The 19,623-nt window shown below is 44.9% G+C and overlaps 1 protein-coding gene across 3 annotated transcripts in view; it reads left to right on the top strand.

Moving 5' to 3' along the window:
• The window catches only part of DACH2 (dachshund family transcription factor 2), a 355,035-nt gene that overhangs the window by 172,167 nt on the left and 163,245 nt on the right, over positions 1 to 19,623 (top strand). Inside the window, exon 3 of one of the 3 annotated variants that reach the window (XM_077307556.1) lies at positions 13,024 to 13,110. The exons of 1 other annotated variant lie outside the window; for it this stretch is intronic. In XM_077307556.1, the coding sequence (XP_077163671.1) occupies positions 13,024 to 13,110 (87 nt within the window). The remainder of the gene's footprint in view (positions 1 to 13,023; positions 13,111 to 19,623) is intronic. One more of the 3 variants, XM_077307557.1, reaches the window with a different exon arrangement.

Genomic DNA, 19,623 nt, shown 5'->3' with positions numbered 1-19,623 from the left:
TTCATACTAGACTTGTGAGGAAGGCTGAACTCAAGAATGTGATGGTTCTAGACCTTGGAGCAGTGAGCCTAGGTCTGTGCAGGGTATGGCCATTACAATAGTGCTTCATATTATGGGAAGAAAATTATGGGTTTCATGACTATTAATTCATTTGTTATCAACCTTTTGAGGCTACTGTAATCCTGTGAGCTTGCGTTACATTATTGGATTGTAGTTTGGCTCTTTTTAAAGGATTGCCATGGTCTGTATTTGGAACATAAAAGAGAGTCATGTATTATAATAAAAATCTTAAGTGGTAATGGCAGCTCTTTGAATTAGTTGAGCGATGGCTCTGCCCCTTTAGTCTGTATGGCCAATAGAAATAATGCAGACACTTATTTGCCTTTGACATGAGAAAAGCAAGCCATCATGCTTTTTAAGATGTACAGAATCCCAAATTAGATAAATATTTGCTTTATGGCACAGCATTTAATGTTATGTTTGCCATAATTTACTGCTGTCCTGACAGACCGCAAATAAGAAGTTGGTCTAGCACTCCATAAAAATGCAATAAATTAGTTTAAAACGACTCCCCCTGAAAATAATTATTCCATGTATTTATGAATTGTGAGGAAATGTGTGGTTTGTACCAAAGCCATTTATTTCCTTTGTCAAACTTAAGTAAGCAAAAGACCTTCCTCTCCATGTTTTGCATTATTTCTGCCCTGTCAGGAGTTACTCTGAAACTTTGTCTATGGAATAAGTTTTGTAGTAATTCCGGATTCAGTGAGAATTTCAGCACCTATGTCTATTCACTGGCTTCCTTTTCCTTCCTCATGTTGTACATGTTACAGCTGTTAGCCTGATTTTGTCAAATCTCAGGCAGTAAGAAGGGTCAGCCTGATGAGTATTTGGATGGGAGACCACAAAGGAATATGTGAGTCCCAATACAAAGATTGGCAATGGCAAACCACCTCTGAATGCCTCTATCGTGATTAAAAATGGTGGCTTCTAATATGGTAGGCCGGGTTTGATTCCCTACTCCTCCACAGGCAGCCAGCTGGGTGACCTTGGGCTCACCACAGCCCTGAAGCACTGTTCTCATAAAGCAGTGATATCAGGTCTCCCTCAGCCTCACCCACCTCACAGGGTGTCTGTTGTGGGGAGAGGAAAGGGAAAGCGACCGTAAGCCACTTTGAGCCTCCTTCGGGTAGAGAAAAAGCAGCATATAAGAACCAGTTCTCTTCTTCAGTAATATCAGGGCTCTCTCAGCCTCACCTCCCTCACAGGGTGTCTGTAGTGGGGAGAGGAAAGGGAAGGCGATGTAAGCCGCTTTGAGCCTCCTTCGGGTAAAGAAAAGTGGCATATAAGAACCAACTCTTCTTCCTCTTCCTTCTTCATCGCCTCCTCTTAAAGCCAAAGCATGGATCAAAGAATGCCTTTCAAGTCTACTCAAAGAGTTCTTCTAGTAGAGAGGGGATTTGAACTTGGGTCTTCCATATACTCGTCCAGTCATGATACCACACATAGTTCTTCTCCGAAAGAATAACTAAATGCTACGCATCACATCTCAGGTTAAATTACGGTTGGGTGTTGTATTTGTCCTCAGGACATATGGATGATTATTGAGGTTAGTCGGCTTGACTGCTTCAGTGCTAAATTTATGACCTAAATGTTCAAAACTCTAATTTTATCCCAGCTAGAGACCTTCATTATTCTGCAGGGCAGGATGTTTTTACTCGAAAAACAAGCGTGTGGATTGTAACGCATACTGATCAGGGCCTTCAACAAAAATCAAAATACCTTATAATCCAAATAAAAACTAAAAGTACTATAACTGCGTTGCAGCAAGGAAAAATACAGTTTTGAAAAAGATGGCTGGGAAGGAGAGAGCAACCTTTTCTAAATGAAAGCTATGATAACCTTTCAGGAGTTCTTTAACATGTTGAAAGAGTATGTCTGCGCTGACTTATTAAATTAGGCAAGGTCACCTTTTCATTTTATTAGCAGATTAGGTATGCCAGATCATGGACTTTGATTCTGGAAAAACGTGGCTGAATCATATAAGAACATATGTCAAGTAGAAAATAGGCTGAAACAATGTTATACCAATTTGAGGCTCTTGTAAACCCTCCTCCTCCTTTTGTTTTTAGCAGAGGGTGACTGTTAAGAAGGGAAGGAATTGGCTTAATTGATGGTTATGTAATCCAGGATTTGTAGATTATCATTTCTTTTATTTGTTAATTAAAGATTAAAGATTTTCATTACTATGAGAAAGCAGAGTTAAACAGGAAAAAAGCAAGAAAAAAGGAAAAACAAAACAAAAGATGAAATAATAACATTAAAAGTACAGTTTTCTGCAAGAGCCTTACACCATAGTTGTTTCCTGTTTTCTATCTATCTATCTATCTATCTATCTATCTATCTATCTATCTATCTATCTATCTATCTATCTATCTATCTATCTATCTATCTATCTATCTATCTATCTATCTATCTATCTAGATTTTTATACCGCCCTTCCCTACAGCTCTATTTACAGAAAACAATTTAGAACATTTACATAGAACAGCACCAGTATAACAATATAACAATATCTGTACACCGCCCGTGGCGCCGCGGGCGCCACGGACTAAATAAATGGTTAAGGGGCCTTGAGGAGGGCTCTGTCCGTGATGAGGAAGGGTCCGAATTGGACCCTTCCTCACGACAGACAATCGGAGGGACCAATTGGCAGGCGCGAAGCGCCTGCCGATTGGTCCCTCCGATTCCCAGCAACTGCGAGCCGCGCTCAGCGCGGCTCGCAGTTGCTCCCGGCCTGACGTGGTGAGAGGCGCGAAGCGTCTCTCACCGCGTCAGGCCGGCCCCAAGGAAGCCCCCGCCGCAAACACAACACAAGACTCCAGCCGCCGAGAAGCTGCAGAAAAAAAAGAAACACCCCCGGAGGAGCCTTTCGCCGCTAGCGCGACGAGAGGCAGCAGAAAAAAAAACCCCTGTAGGAGCTCCAAGCCGCCGCGCCGACGAGAGGCAGCAGAAAAAAAAAAACCCTGTAGGAGCCTTTCGCAGATCCAAGCAGCAGAAAAAAAAACCCCTGTAGTAGCTCCAAGCCGCCGCGCCCACGAGAGGCAGCAGAAAAAAAAAAACCCTGCAGGAGCCTTTCACAGCTCCAAGCAGCAGAAAAAAAAACCCTGTAGGAGCCTTTCGCAGATCCAAGCAGCAGAAAAAAAAACCCTGTAGGAGCCTTTCGCAGATCCAAGCAGCAGAAAACAAAACCCTGAAGGAGCCTTTCCCAGCTCCAAGCAGCAGGAAAAAAAACCCCTGTAGGAGCTCCAAGCCGGCACGCCCACGAGAGCTAGCAGAAAAAAAAAACCCTGCAGGAGCCTTTCACAGCTCCAAGCAGCAGAAAAAAAAACCCTGTAGGAGCCTTTCGCAGATCCAAGCAGCAGAAAACAAAACCCTGTAGGAGCCTTTCACAGCTCCACGCAGCAGAAAAAAAAACCCTGTAGGAGCCTTTCACAGCTCCACGCAGCAGAAAAAAAAAGCACCTCCTGGTGTCCCCTGGGTCCTAGCGCCCATTGCATTCCTGGTTGCAATGGGCTTTCTTGCTAGTAACAACATAACAATATAACAACAGTAATATACCAACTAGAACTAGAATAGTATTTTAACAACAGTAACTTTGACACTTCCTTGGTAGGTTCAACCTCTCAGTCTGGCGGCGGGCGGGGGGACACCTGTAGATGTTATGGGTCAGTCGGCCTCAAGCAAATGCCTGATGGAAGAGCTGCTTTCTGAAGGCCCTGCAGAATTGCAGAATTTCTGGCAGGACCCTGATCTCTATGGGGAGCTCATTCCACCAGGTGGGGGCCAGGACTGAAAAGGCCCTGGCCCTTGTTGAGGTCCAACATGCCTCTTCAGGGCCAGGGATCCGCAGCCAGTTGGAAGTAGTGGAGCGAAGAGCTCTTCTGGGGGTATAGACACAGAGGTGGTCTCTCGGATACACTGGGTACATTTTGTACTTCTTTGTATCTTTAAGATCTCGCAATAGCAATTAGTACTGCTAAGAACCTATTCATTCATTCATTCATTCTAGGTCCAAAGGCATTGTTGATTTTGTAAGCTGGAGGTGGCCCTTCAACTTCCTTCCAATTGATCCTTTCCCTTCTTGTTAATGGGATTCCTGCTTGGCCTTACACAAACCATATGAGGCTAGCAAATCCCTCTGGACTCTAGTTCATATATATATATATAAACCTTTATTGGCATAACAATAAGAGGCAAGTACAGCTCTGGACTCTAGTTATGCATGTTGCCTGTTGAGTAAAGGACTAGGCTAGAAGGCCATTTTTACTTGTTCCAATTCAGTCTTTCAAGACTCAGAGACTGCTTAAACAGACCTTAAGAAATCCAACCGTTATTTCCCCAGCCGAAGGTATGCAACGGCGTAATGGGGCCGTTGCTCCACAAGCAGAGGGAGTGTTATTCCACTATCATTAACATCTCAATAGTTTTGAGCACATATGCCGCAGAAGTTCGTTTTGAGATGCACGGCCGCAAACCCTCGGTGCTGAACCAAAAGCAATTGACTTGGCCTCGGCAATCATGGAGCAGGTGACTAAATGATGCTGAAATCAGGCAGAAAATGTCCTCTTCTGGCCACTCAAGTGAATCAGTCAAATTACCAAGTGGCAAAACCAATCTGAGGCCCTGAGCCATCCAAGCTGCCACTTCCTATAAGTCAAGCCTTTGTTTATTCCAAAACTACTGGGGGTTTTGTTGTTGTTTTTAAAAATCTTATTCCTTTTCACTTATTACGGGTATTTCAGCTCGTGTGTTTAGCAAATGCGAATCAGTCACCACCGGCTGACGGCCTTTGGATATACGGCCTCCTGGGGCAGCGGTGTTAAAATATCAAAGGGCTGATCACTGCCAGTTTAGGAAACATCTAACCCGTGCAATTACCTTATATAATTAGAATGCTATCTTAGGAGTCTCCCTACAACTTGTCAAAAGAACGGAATGATGAGGCACTATGGAAAACTATATTGTCTCAGACTGGATAGGTGTACCTGCTTCCTATTAACTGTGAATTGTTAAGAACCACAAAACCATAAGAACCCTGCTGGTCAGACCAGAGGTCCGTTTATTCCAGCATCCTGTTTTAGGCAGTGGCAGACTAGATGCCGCAGAAGGCCAACAAACCGGGTAAGGAAGTTAGGACTTTTTCTAAATGTAGGCTCCTAGCTCAGGCTAACTCAGTCTCATCAGCTCTCATAAGCTAAGTAGGGTCAACTATAGTCAATATTTGGATGGAAGACCTCTGAGGAACACGGGGGTCATGACATGAAGGCAGTCACCTCTGAACATCTCTTGCCTTGAATATTCCATAGGGTCACCAAAAGTGAGTGACATTATTATTAGTAAAGGTAAAGGTATCCCCTGTGCAAGCACGGGTGACGCCCTCTAGCGTTTTCATGGCAGACTCAATACGGGGTGGTTTGCCAGTGCCTTCCCCAGTCTTTACCGTTTACCCCCCAGCAAGCTGGGTACTCATTTTACCGACCTCGGAAGGATGGAAGGCTGAGTCTACCTTGAGCCGGCTGCTGGGATTGAACTCCCAGCCTCATGGGCAGAGCTTCAGACTGCATGTCTGCTGCCTTACCACTCTGCACCACACAAGAGGCTCTTTTATATTATTATTTATCATTTAAATTTATTGCCTGCCACTCAGCAAAGTGAGCTTGTGGTGGGTTACAAGATAAAATAAGTAAAATACAATCCCCTAAAAAAAAAACCCTAAAGCACAGCAGTTAATAGAATACAATCTAGTAAGAAAATGTTGGCAAGCCAACCCTCACCTACTCCCGCTGGGGACAAGGGGCAAACAGCTGGCCACCATTGATAGAACATGGTGGAATACCTTCCCTCCTTATTCCTTACTATCATGACTACACATTCCCTTTGATTCCTCTGGCTCAGGCTTTTTTCAACCAGGGTTTCATGAATTTCCATGTAACTTCTATCCACCTCATCAGCCACAACACTAGAATTCAATTTGAAGGGTCCTTTTAATATAGGGAAGCATTTACCTTTTAACATTCAGCCTAACAGAAAGCTCTGCAGAACTTGAAAGCTTTCCTGCTTAGTATTATAAATCTGATTTGTAAGTCCTTCCTCTTTCTCCAGATATCCAACAGCTGGATTATGTTCAATATTGGTAGAGAGAGATACTTTTTTGTGCATGTTTAGTGGGGTAGTACATCAGGCATGCAGTAGTCATGTGATTTTTTGGGGTGGAAGGAGGCATGTAAATGTGCTCAGTGGCTTACATCGCCTTCCATGTAAATATACACGGAGGTGGCTGTGCCAGGCTGCCACTGGTTCCTAGTGGTGGGGTAGCATGTCCCACCACTTCTCAAATACAACTTCCCCTGGCGCACATGGACAGCTCCCAAGTTGTGCATATAGATGCACAACTCTAGGGTGGGAAAGGTTCACCACAACTCATGGCAGCATCAGCAGGGGAGACAGGGGGTGGGAGGAGTCCACCATAGAGATTCCCCACCATCACGAGGGTGTAGACATGCCCTGTTTGTCTCCAGAGCACTGCAAAGCCGAGCAGGGCATTTTGTATCTCTGCAGGGACACTGTAGGTATGGGGGAGGAACTGGACCTCAAAAGCCTGGCTCTTCCTTTATACACAGGCCTGTCCTGGCTGGGCCTCTGTTGGCCACTGTAGCAAGACAGAGAATGCAGAAGAATCCAGGTGGGAGCCGGGATGGTGGCAACATCATGCACACTAAGAAATCAGTCCCGCTGCCCAGCTGCCACCAGCCTTGTCTTTCTGCCCCATGCATAATCAGTCGCGGCAAACTATAACCCAATCTGGGTATCCCAGGCAAACCCAATACCATCAGATCATGGAACCTAAGCATGGTTCACCCTGGCTAGCATTTAGAAAGGAATAACTCCAAGGAATAACAGGGTCATGTGACATGGGGGCAGGCAATGGCAAATCAGCTCCAAACATCTCTTGCCTGGCAGCCAGACAGTCTTAGGCTCTCCTGGCTACATTACACACATATACCATAAAATAAATAATAGAGATCTTTAAATCCTTGGAGTAATTACCACTGGCAGGTGTTTCATATAGTTTTACATTTATACTATTTACTTACATACCTAGTATTGCTATATTACTAGTATTACTTACATACCTAGTATTGCCCTTCCATGTCATCAAGAACCCCCAGAATTGACTTGCCACCGCAAACCTTATTGGGCAATAACATTGCCTTCCTTCCTGAAAGATAGGGTGGGTGCCACATTGTGGAGGAATGCCACATTGCAGGAGTGTGGTCGGTGTCACAGTGCAGAAGATCTAAAGGTAGCCTCCCACAGAGCTACATTTGGCTTCCAGACCATTCAGTATCCCTGGAGGAGAAGGTTTTCATCGGACCATTTCTGCGTTATCCATTTTATTCAGTTGCCTCTCACCTCTGCTAAATGAGATGCAAAATAATATCAGCTGATGTTATTTTGCATCTTGTATAGCATGGATGAGAGCCTCTTATGGCGCAGGGTGGTAAGGCAGCCGACATGCTGTCTGAAGCTCTGACCTGCAGCCGGCTCAAGGTTGACTCAGCCTTCCATCCTACCGAGGTTGGTAAAATGAGTACCCAGCTTGCTGCTGGGGGGTAAAGGGTAATGACTGGGGAAGGCACTGGCAAACCACCCTGTATTGAGTCTGCCATGAAAACGCTAGAGGGCATCACCCCAAGGGTCAAACATGACTCGGTGCTTGCACAGGGGATACCTTTACCTTTTACCTTTATAGCATGGATGAGAGAACCTTTTTTTGGCTCCTTGTCTTCAACAGGGAGCAGTTTTCCAATAGAATCAGCCGGATAACCCAGGAATAGTCTGATGAAGACCTACACAAAACGGAGTTTGGTTGGCAGTCTGTAGTTTGTCATGTTATGTCAACTCCCTTTTTTGATGTTTTCTGTTTCTGCATTTATACAGCTTGTACACACTTATAATAGGTATATTGAATATCACTTACAGCTGCAGGCTTGTCACATTTTTAAACATTGTGTGTTCAGGTGTTGTTGTTGTTTTTCACACTATTTTGTTTAGTACACCTTGCAGTTGTGTGCTTGGCTTCGGCCAGGAACTTGCCATTTTTGTTTCATCTGGGAATATGTCTCTTTTTAGTAAGCTTTTGCAAGAGGCTGCAAAGTGAAGGGTTCCCACTTTGGGTTCCCACTTTCACACACCAGGACCCTAAAGAAGGGGCTTTGGCTTCTCCTGAGTTCACTTTTGGGTGTATCCTGAACAGTTTTTAGCTAAATGCTGGTTAACCCCAAGCCTCTGGGAAGTAAGGTTTCCTGCTGAAGAAGGCCATCCAGTGTGCCGTAAGTGCTGGTACGTTTCCATTTTCCAGTAATCATGCATTTCCAGTTTATTATTAAATTAACTGCAGAGGGATTGCTTCCCTCCCTCCTCCTGTGAATCGATGCCCCAAATGACATGATTTACCCTTCAATAAATCTAACGTCAGATCTGGCTGTGGCAGTGTTCGCGTACCCTTCGGTCCCATGACAGATTAGTTTTGATTGCCACAGGAGTCTTCAACAGCTTGAAACCATTCAGATTTAAAGGCATCACTGAAATTTTACAGTGTACCTGACTCACATTGAGAGGCAGGCGTTGGTTGGATTGAGGAAGTGAATTTAAGTAGTGTCATTCAAGGGTATGGGGATTCTGGATAGATTGAGCAATTGGAATTGATTTTTAAAAACAATGACATAAGAGTTTGATCTTGACCCTCATTTGTTGGGAATGTCCTAGGGCCATTATTTACGGGCCGTACTGCCCGCGTTGGCGGCAACAGCGCTTTGGGTAAAATTGCCAATAACGCTGCTGCTGCCAGCGCAGGCGCCTCCCGGCTCAGGGCTACGGAAGGGGAGCTGTCTCGGGTCCTGCAGGATCTTCCGTAGCTTCCTGGGGTAAGCCGGGGCTGCGGCGGGCCGGCACTGTGCATAATCGCCAGCACCAGGTCTGCCAGCCTGCTCAGCCCCGACCCTACGGTGTCCCTTAAGGTAGCGATCCCCAACCTGTGGGCCCCGGACCACATGTGGTTCTTCGACTAATTGGAGGTGGGCCGCGAAGGACGCATTCTCCCCCTCCCTCCCCCGGCCCTTTACTTCATCCCCCCGGCCCTTTACAACACACTTCGGGTATCATTGTCTCCCATCAATCCCAGATGGGACTATCTCCTTGCAGAGAAACAAGCTCAGGGTCCCCATTGATTTGTCATTGTCGTGAGTTAAAATTTCCATGAAAATAAAATGTTCCTTATGTTCATTGCTGTGGCGTGTCTGTATCTTATTTTGAAGGGATGTTTAAACATGACCATAGCGATCAGAGAGCATTAGGGCAGTGGTTGAGAGTAGAGGAGTAAGCTACCCCCCCCCCACCGGGCCTCAGTAAAAGGCGTTGAGTGGTCCCCGGTGATAAAAAGGTTGGGGACCACTCCCTTAAGGGATACTGCACGCCCCTGCGGGCTCTGTGGAGCCAAAGAGCTGGCAGGGGCGACCCCCTGGCCCCACCAGTGTATGTGGAGGGGCCTGGCCCCTCCCCATCTACCCCACCCCTGCTGCTTCACTTACCTCGGCCGGCAGCAATCCGGCCCTCCTGGCCCCGGTGTAAAGTGCGAGCGCGCATGCTACGCTGGGGCAAGCCAGCATGCCCTGCTCCCGTGCGTACACAGGAAATGGCAGGGCATAATGCCCCGCCGCAGAGGCACAGCACCAGCGCGGGGAAGCTGCCGCCATGCATGAAGGGTCCTACAGAGAATCCTGTTTCAGCTGTGCTGGACAGGATTTGAGGGGAACCAACCTATGGTCACTGCTCATTAGCAGGGGGATGTGGAGCAAATTTCAGACAACGGAAAGGCTGAATCCAAAGCTAGTCACAGTTAGCAGGACCCGAGACAGCTCCCAAAAACAATGGAGGTTGCTGTGGTAAGGTCCAAAGCCCACTGAGCCCTCATATGAAGCTGGTCTGAATAATGCAACAATCATGGAAAGGTTTTCATTTGCTTATGGCATAAGAGGGTAAGTCAAAAAGTATTCCTGCTAGGGTTCCAGTTCCTACAGACCAGTTCTCTCAACAGACACAGGATGATCAGAGGAGCTTATTATGAAGAAGTTTTAAGAAAATTGAAAACTGCATTGGCGAAAAAAAGGCCAGGAAAGTTGGGCCAACAATTTCTTTTACCATCATGACAAAGTACCAGTTTGTTCTTAGAGGCTAGCAACGGCTGTATTATTGCCCTGCTTTTGCCCCTTCAGACTTCTTTTTGTTTCCCAGACTTAAAGAACATTTAAAAAGAAAACGATTTGAGTCTTTCAAGGATGTCAGAACTGCTGTGTTGATGTGGTGTAAATCAAAGAGCAAAGGATAATTTTGGGAAGGGGTTAGAGAGTTGGAAACATCACCTTCATAAATGTATATCCTTCACATTTTGATATTTTTGTTTAATAAACGGTTCCAGGATTTTGTAGCAATACTTTTTGACTTAGCCTAGCCTATGTATTTTTTCAGAAGTGTTGACACATACTTTTGATGTGTTGATTTGGTAGCTCATGATCATGGGAATACACTTTGAGAATTCCATGATGATTTTGTACCGTATTTTTAGCCTGTGACATTCTAAATGGTTATCCTGTACCCACAATGAAGGATGCTTTCAACATACAGTTCTGAATCCAAGCTGTCTGAGAGAACAGAGACTGGCTAGGTGTCTGTTTCTATTGTTTTCTTTTTAAAGTATTGCCTTCTAATTTTCTCCTTTATAAAATCTGGCAGTGACATGGGATAAGAAGTCTCCAGACTTCTGGAGGGGGGGTGACACCATGCAGTGGTGATTAGCATTTCCAAAAGGCATTACTCATATAAGTCATTTCCTCACAAACAGCAAGGAGCTAGCTGTATCGTTTAGATTTAGCCTAACCCTAGGACCATCCTCCTCACATTGAATAATGCACTTTCAGTATGCTTTTGCATATTTTCCTGTGCAGAACATGAAAATCTGCTTCTAAAGTGCATTGAATCTGCATTATCTAATGTGTGCAGAACAGGTCCTAGTCTAAGCACTATAAAATTGCTGAACTTCAGTTCATTCACTAGTTCAAAACATCCCCCCCCCCCCGACTGAACAGGGCAGGGCCCTATTCGGGGTGGTAAAACAGTGGCTGAGCCCATCAATCAGTTGTCATGCCCCTCCAAGCAACACTAGTGATTCCTGTAAAATCTTTCACGAGTCTCTGTGCGAATTATCTATGCAAAAAAGAGAAGGAACTTAGGTTAAAATGTTAATCCTGTCTTAAATTTTCCAAATATGAATTCTCTATGCAATTGGCTAGAACAGGATTTTTAGTTAGTAGGTCCTGATTTGTTGGGATTGTCCTGATTTTAAAGCCCTACAAGGTGGGGAATTTTGTGGGTTTTGTGTGTGTGTGTGTGTGTGTGTGAGAGAGAGAGAGAGAGAGAGAGAGAGAGAGTGATATAGACAGACAGACAGCTCTCTCATGCTATTTGATTACATTTTTATACCATGTAACCCACGTTGAGTCTCAAGGAGAAAATTGGTAAATAAATAATAGTGTAAATAAATAATACTCATTCCCCTCTCCAAATTATGGCTGTGGGCTTGGACAGGTAGTATCCTTATTATAGAATCCGGTTTTCTTCCTCCAAGTATTTGTCCTCTGCCCCAGTGAACCTGGGGAATGATGGACATTGTACCTCCAACACCCCTCCCAATTTTTGGCTGAGATATAAGGACTCAAAGACCGCCATTTTGACTTGTTTCTGATTAAAGAAGCTTTGTCTCATGAAAGCGTATCCCCCCCCCCATCTTGTTGGTCTCAAAAATGCTGCTGGAGTCAGTTGTTGTTGTTCTAAGGCAAAGTAGTTCTTGAAAATGCCCAGGGCCTCCACCCTCCAATGGAATTGCATGGAAACTAAAGCAATGGAGCTTTGTGCTGAGGCAGTGCTTAATGGTATGAACTCTTGTCCCACGAGTGGTGAAGATTCAGATTTCTCACTCCCTAGGTGTGAGCTGGATTCAGAGCCTGGTAACACCAGCTTTTCCTCAGAGAGGCATTTTTCTCAGGCTCTGTTTGCAGTGGATTCAGAGTCTCAGGATTTCTAGGGCTGATAATTTGGATTTAGAGTCATTGCCAGAAGTGGGTCAAGAAGGCCCTAACAGGAGAGTTGTTGGATTCCTGTTACATTGGGCCAAAACACAGGAGCTGTTAAGTGTTGGTATAAGATAGTGATGGCAGTATCTTGGGAAACAAGTTACTCTCTCCTGTCTCCACATTCTATACAATTTGGTTTGAGGGCCAGCATTTAATTACTTTGTGGAATCTGGAAATATATTTCAACGATCTATACATTTAAAATCGGGAAAGAGGGAAATAGGTCTCTAGGGGTCAGGAAATGGAGATTGGTAGCCATAAGGAGTAGCTGATTCAGGGAAAAATTCACTCGGTTGCAAATGGGAAAGGTATGGAATGGAAACATCCATTGCTTAATATCAAGAGAACTTTGTGACTGTATCTGTTCTAATTGCAAGGCAGCTGTGACCATTAAAAAGACTGGCCCAGGACACGATGCTGAAGGATTATGTGCTCCTAAATTCCTCGATCTTGCTGATATGGAAGAATATAAAATAATTTGATGGGGCCTTTTATAAGCACCAGAATTCCAGAAAATGTCCAAAAACGTTCCTTCTCCAGGAGGGCTGGGGCCATTTGATATTCCTGAATAAGTCCTTTTGGCTTTGAGACACAGAAGTGAATTTCCATACCATGAACCCCAGGCTTCTGTATATATAAAGGCATAAAGGTTTTCCAAGAGGACATTTTGTAATCTGAATATTCCCTCCTCCTTGCTCTTATCTGTATTTATGTGTAGCCCTAGAATGTAAAGTGGCATTTCAGTTCCATACTATGTAAATGCTTTTAACAGTGTTTTTCTTTCCAGATATAAGAACTTTGTTTTTCCCTGATGAAACCCACAAAAAGTTTGCAGAGCTCAAGACTCTTCAAATACAAGGTGTTTACTCCTATTTATATCTTATTTCTTCTAGAACATAAGTTTTGCCTGACCTGTGTTTGTGTTGCTCCATAAAATTTCTAACATTTGTGTTGCTTGAACCTGCACTCACTTGATCAAAAGCTTCAGGCAAAAATAAATTGGTCTTAGGCTCAAAATAAATAAAAGGAAGAAATTCTATGCTTCGTGCCCTGGTAGATGGAGTGTGTCTGGCCCACTGAGACCGTCCCAGCCCCGAGCCCGACCCTCATTCCCTCCCCCCCCCGCCTTGGGAAGGGGAGGTGGGCGGGCGGACGGCAGCCCTCTCCGCCCCTAAATATTGCTGCATCCCCCCCCAACCACCATCCTGCTAGCTCCCACTGCATTTCAGCCTGCAGCAGCCTTTTTACTAGTAAGATAATAATTCACACAGAATAATGTAAATACGAATACAATTAGAACTGCCCTTCCTATTGATGTGAATGCAGAAACATACAAGTGTTCTGTTTGTGCTTTGTAACTTTGGTACAGTCCCAGAGCTTTGGAGCATGCACCTTTTTAAGCTGAACAGTGAGTTCATGACTGAAAACCAAGCCACAGTCACTGTCTAATCCCCAGAGTCATGTGCTTTAAAACTCGACTTTAGTATCTTGAAACATTTTGTCCCTTCTTCGGCCATAGGCGTGCCCTCATTGCGCATGAATTCAACTTTTCCTTCTGACCCATGAGATTTCTACTACAAAGAGACCAGGAACCACGCTAGTATTTATACTCCAGATGTGGTTGCATAGCATCTGGACTAAGTCATCGATGCACCTGCAAACTAACATTTTCCACATGTCATGGCATAATGGCTTAAGTAATACCACAACTCTTTCTCTAATGGCTTCAAAGGAAGCCAAGGCCATGCTTAGATTGGAAACGTGTATTATTTGTAAATTCTTCGAAGTTCTCTATATTAGCTAATAGATCCTGGTCGAACAATCTGTGTAACCATAGGTAAGACACATGTTTTGGGCACACTTTGCAGGAATTGTTCAACATGCTCATTGTGTTCACGCAAGCAAATCACTCTGAGAAACGAGGAAGAGATATGTTTTCAATTGAGGCTCAGGCTGGTGTTTGGCTGATGTCTTTTTTTAGTATTTCTATCATCTCATAATTTCCTCCAAAAGTGCAGGGAGGAGGGAAGCAATTTGTATCTTTTTAAAAGGGGGGTGAAATTGCTAATTGAAACCATGTAATAAAAGTGTAATTTGGGGGAAAAACTATTAGTTTTTAAATTTTTCAAACTATTTTAAGCTATTATTTTTAAAATTGCATCCCTATTTTTTAAAAAGGGCCGTAAAGCTGCGTTAGGAGTCAGCATTTTCCATTCCTCCCCAACATACTAATTCAGTTTTTTTATTTGCATGAATAGTTAAATCTTTATAAAACAGAGGCTAAAATTAATTGAAACAACTCTGATGTCATGTTTTTGTTTGCGTTTTAATAAATTGCACGGCAAATGTCTTCTCTCTTCACCACCCACATGAGCAGAATGCCAGTTGGCAACAAGATTTTTCCCTCTGAGGTAATTTATGAAAAGAACGATTGTGCTAATGAAGAGGAGGAGTCATAATCAAGCTTTTATTAGGATGTTTTCTGATTTGTTACGTTGGCTTCATTAGCATAACTGGTTGGGGTCATATCTTTATTACATTTGAATAAAATAGGGGTTTACAAACTTTGTGGACCCAAAATACTTATTTTGGTTTGCAGTCCCAAACTGTAAGAACATGGGCTTCGGTTCTCTCTACTCCAGAATTAAGAAATACTCACATCACTCTCCTCTCCTCCATTTTATCCTCACAACAACCCTGTGAGGAGTGCAAAACTGAAGGTGTGTGACTGGCCAAAGGTCACCCAGAAGTTTCCTTAGAAGAGTGGAGATTCGAACCTCAGTCTTTCAGATCCTATGACCACTATTCTGTACTGCCTGGCTGTGGTTCTGATGCTGCAGGGAATTTTTTTTCAGTAATACAATAGCTGATTCCAGCTTTGCCATGATCTACAACCATTAGCGGGCACAATTAATGAATAATCTGACATTCTGCATTTTAAACAATTGTTGTTAGCTATGAAGTCGTGTCTGACCCATCGCGACCCCATGGACAATGATCCTCCAGGCCTTCCTGTCCTCTACCATTCCCCAGAGTCCATTTAAGCTCGCACCGACTGCTTCAGTGACTCCATCCATCCACCTCATTCTCTGTCGTCCCCTTCTTCTTTTGCCCTCAATCGCTCCCAGCATTAGGCTCTTCTCCAGGGAGTCCTTCCTTCTCATGAGGTGGCCAAAGCATTTGAGTTTCATCTTCAGGACAATTAGGAGAGACAAAAAACTTTGTAGGACAATTAATAACCAAGCTGCACATTGAAAACCCTCTGAAAAGAAAATGGGTAATCTCCTTGCTTCCCATATTTTTGAAAACTTACTTTTTAGAAGTCCGTAACAGAAGGCTATAGGCAGCGTTTTAATTCCTCTGAGAAGCGTTTCAAAATGTGGCCAAAGGTTACCCATCTAATGCTAAACCTCCATGATACCCAATCTGTTCTTGAAGTGATAGTCAAGTTATTAATATCTTTATATCTGCTTTCTGTGGAGCATTTCTCAGCCCTGAATTAAAAGGGTTCTAGTAAGCTTGGGTCAGCAGTTGTAGGAGTTCTGTAGACCAAGCTCTGGCCACCTGCAGTAGGGGTGGAGGTACTTGGATAGCAGCAGTGCGAAAGGGGATGCTAGTGGGGTGCCCAGTGGGGTGCCCAGTGTGGGCAGTGGTCCTCAGATTGCTGACTTGCACTTAGCACTGCCAACCACTTGGCTGAACATTTAGACAATCTCAAAGCCTCCTGCTGATGCCCCCCCCCTAAGGTTTTGGATCTCCCTTCCTCTTTAATATATATGTACTGTCAAGCGGCAAACCCAGCAAGGGGTTTCCAAGTGAATGAGCAGCAGAGGTGGTTTGCCACTGCGTTTCTCTGCAGAGTCTTTTTTGGTGGCTTCCCACCCAAATACACGCCCTGATGAATTTCTGAGATCTGACAATAATGGACCTTCCCCCATTTAATGCCATACAGAGATGCTCTTTGATATGCTGTTGGTGGTTCCACGTCTCATTATATATATCCAAGCATAATTCTTTGTGAGTGTGAGTGTGTGTGTGTGTGTGTGTGAGAGAGAGAGAGAGAGAGAGAGAGAGAGAGAGAGAGAGAGAGAGAGAGTTGGTTTTTCATTTTTCCTTTTCCGGTACTACCTGCATCGAAACAAGCTTGCTCTGTTTGCAATGTCGACATGATTTTTCCCCCTCTCCTATTTGCAAACCATTCTAAACGTGGGGATTACCTGTGTTTGTTTTTCTCCGAAAGCCATAATGTAATCTCAGACCTAATACTCCGACAACCATGCACTAATTAAAACTGCAATTATATTTTTTTTTGCGCAAACAAAACGACTTCATAAACATTATCACAAACTGTTTACTCTCCCCACCAAAACGAAAGGGGAAAAAAAAACAATTTATGCTCGCTAATACAATTTCCCATTAAAGCTGCTGCCAGGTAAATTAAAAAAAAAACTCTTGAAATAGTAAGTAAGTGGGAAATTAATTCAACAGTTTAATCTAGACCTAATAACAGTTGCAAGCTCCAAAAGAGATTGCTACAGCGGGGAGTTAATTAACAGCTTATTCCCTATTTGATAAAAGTAATCCACTCTAATTCCAGTGTAATTTACCTCAATGTAATATAAAACCACAAGCTGCTTCTGGTGCCGGTAATAATTGGGCTTGTCCTATGGTCATGTTGACAATAAAAGTCAGCGGTATCTTCATAATAATAAGAGGGTGGCAACTAAAGGCCTGGATTTGAAGATGCACTCAGAAATCATCTCTCCCTGTGTCCATTTCCATTTATGGCCTGATCTTCTAGCCCTCATAGAGCAGCTGGACACCAAACAAGAGGGTGTAAGTTAGAAATGAGGCTGCACTTTGTTTTAAGCAACAGGTGAGAAAAAGGTAGAACTTTGCATTCCGAGCTCCAGTTCTGTCCCTGGAAAGCCTGGGTTCCATGACCAGAACATATTAATCCAGTTAAGCAAATATTTTTCTTTTGCATCAAGTCTCCAGGCGGGCGGGGTGGCTGGTGGCGGCAGGCTGGTGCACGGCGCGATCCACTGGCATCAGCATGGGGCGGCGTTAGAGCTGTCTTGGGTGCAGCTGGGTCGGGCGGTGGCGACGGCGAAGGGAGCATTGCTGGCGGCGGCGGGTGGCCTTATCAAAAGCTTTACTGAAATCCAGATAAACGATGTGCACGGCATTCCCCTGATCCAGCAAGGTAGTAACTTTCTCAAAAAAAGAGATAAGGGTGGTCTGACATGACTTGTTCTTGCGGAACCCGTGCTGAGTCTTAGACATCACAGCTCTCAGTTCCAGCTGCTCAAGGACCAAATTTTTGCCATAGACGTCAAGCTGACGGGTTGATAATTTCCTGGATTTTCCTGGTTGATAATTTCCTGGATAATTTCCTTTTTCCCTTTCTTGAAGATGGGGACAACATTTGCCCACCTCCAATCATCTGGCACCTCACCCATTCTCCAAAAAGTGTCAAAAATAATGGACTGAGGTTCAGAGATGACATCTGCAAGTTCTTTTAGTACCCTTGGATGCAGTTCATCTGGCTCAGAAGACTTTGTTCCACTTAAAGAAACTAGGTGTTTGTGGACTGCTCCAACAGTGATCCTAGGCCACCATTCCCGTTCCCCGTGTTGTGTTATGTTTTTGCCACATTGATCACTATGTCCCTCACAAGAGAAGACTGAGGAGAAAATGTACTGATCTGCAGAAAGCAATCTGAGTGGCACCATCTAGACACTGAAGAATGAATTCTCTTGAGGTCCAAGACCAGTCATAAAAAATATAGCATATACAAAATATAAAATACAGCATAGAGTGTTACATAAACTGATAAAACAATCAGTAAAATATATTACCTTGGTGTGTGGGTGTAGTTTAGCCATTGTTTCCGAAGCTTCATTGCCAGGCAGCCAAACTTAGCCACTTGGAAAGTAGCCTCTGGGGTCTTCTCTAACTTTCTAACTAAAAAATTCTCTTTCCAAGGCGGATCAGATCTATGAAGGATTCACGGATTTGTTTATACAGGTGACATTCAAAGATTACATGTTCCCTTCAACATTTCCATCTCCACATATGCAGGACATCTTTAACACAGCCCCGCGGCGCCGCAGCGCCGCGGACTAAATAAAAGAGTAAGGGCCCCGAAGGTGGGACCTGTCCGGGATGAGGAAGGGTGCCGATAGGCCCCTTCCCCTGGACTGACCAGCGGAGGGCCCAATCGGGAGGCGCAAAGCGCCTCCCGATTGGCCCCTCCACTGGTCAGTCCACCCCCATGCTGCCAATCAGCAGCCGCGTGCAGCGCGGCTGCTGATTGGCTGCTTGCCCGGCCACAAACCAATTGGGAGGCGCGAAGCGCCCCCCCAACACGCCCCACCCCCCACCAGAGCTTCCCTTCACTCCGGCGGCCATTACTTTGCTGGCTGCCAAGAGCGAAGGTAGGCTCCCTGGCCCCTGCCCCGAAAACGGCTCCCCAGACCTTCCCAGGGGCCACGCCGCCTTTAAAACGCTGCCGCCTTTAAAACGGATCCCCGCCGCCTTTAAAACGCTGGCCAAGCCCCGGGGAAGGCGCTCCGCTGCTCCTGCAGCCGCGGAGCTTCTTCCCCGGGGCTTGGCCAGCGTCTTAAAGGATCCCCGCCGCCTTTAAAACGCTGGCCAAGCCCCGGGGAAGGCGCTCCGCTGCTCCTGCAGCCGCGGAGCTTCTTCCCCGGGGCTTGGCCAGCGTCTTAAAGGATCCCCGCCGCCTTTAAAACGCTGGCCAAGCCCCGGGGAAGGCGCTCTGCGGCTCCTGCAGCCGCGGAGCTTCTTCCCCGGGGCTTGGCCAGCGTCTTAAAGGATCCCCGCCGCCTTTAAAATGCTCCCCAAGCCCCGGGGCCTGGGGAACATTTTGCTACATGGGCGGGAGGGGAAGCAAACCCTCCCCTAGGGCCCGCTGTATTTTTTTTACAGCGGGCTCTACTGCTAGTTGTCCTATAAATGTGAATGAATGAATGAATGAATGAATGAATGAATGAATGAATGAATGAATGAATGAATGAATGAATGAATCCTCTAGTACAGTGGAGGGTAAGGCTTCATGTCTTATAAGGGTGATATAGAAGAAGAGTTGGTTCTTTTACGCTGCTTCTCTCTACCAGAAGGTGTCTCAGAGCAGCTTACATTCGCCTTCCCTCTCCTCTCCCCACAACAGACACCCTTTGAGGTAGGTGGGGCTGAGAGAGCCCTGATATTACTGCTTTGTGAGAACAGCTTTATCAATGCTGTGGCAAGGGCTTATTTCAGGCTTACTTGACATTACTGGAAAGGTTTCCCAAATGAGTGAGAGTTAATATATATAATAATTAAGCATTTATTGGATAATATAACCATG

This window comes from Paroedura picta, chromosome 13 (assembly GCF_049243985.1).
Source record: "Paroedura picta isolate Pp20150507F chromosome 13, Ppicta_v3.0, whole genome shotgun sequence".
Lineage (NCBI taxonomy): Eukaryota > Metazoa > Chordata > Lepidosauria > Squamata > Gekkonidae > Paroedura > Paroedura picta.
This window is presented reverse-complemented; position numbering and strand designations above follow the sequence as displayed.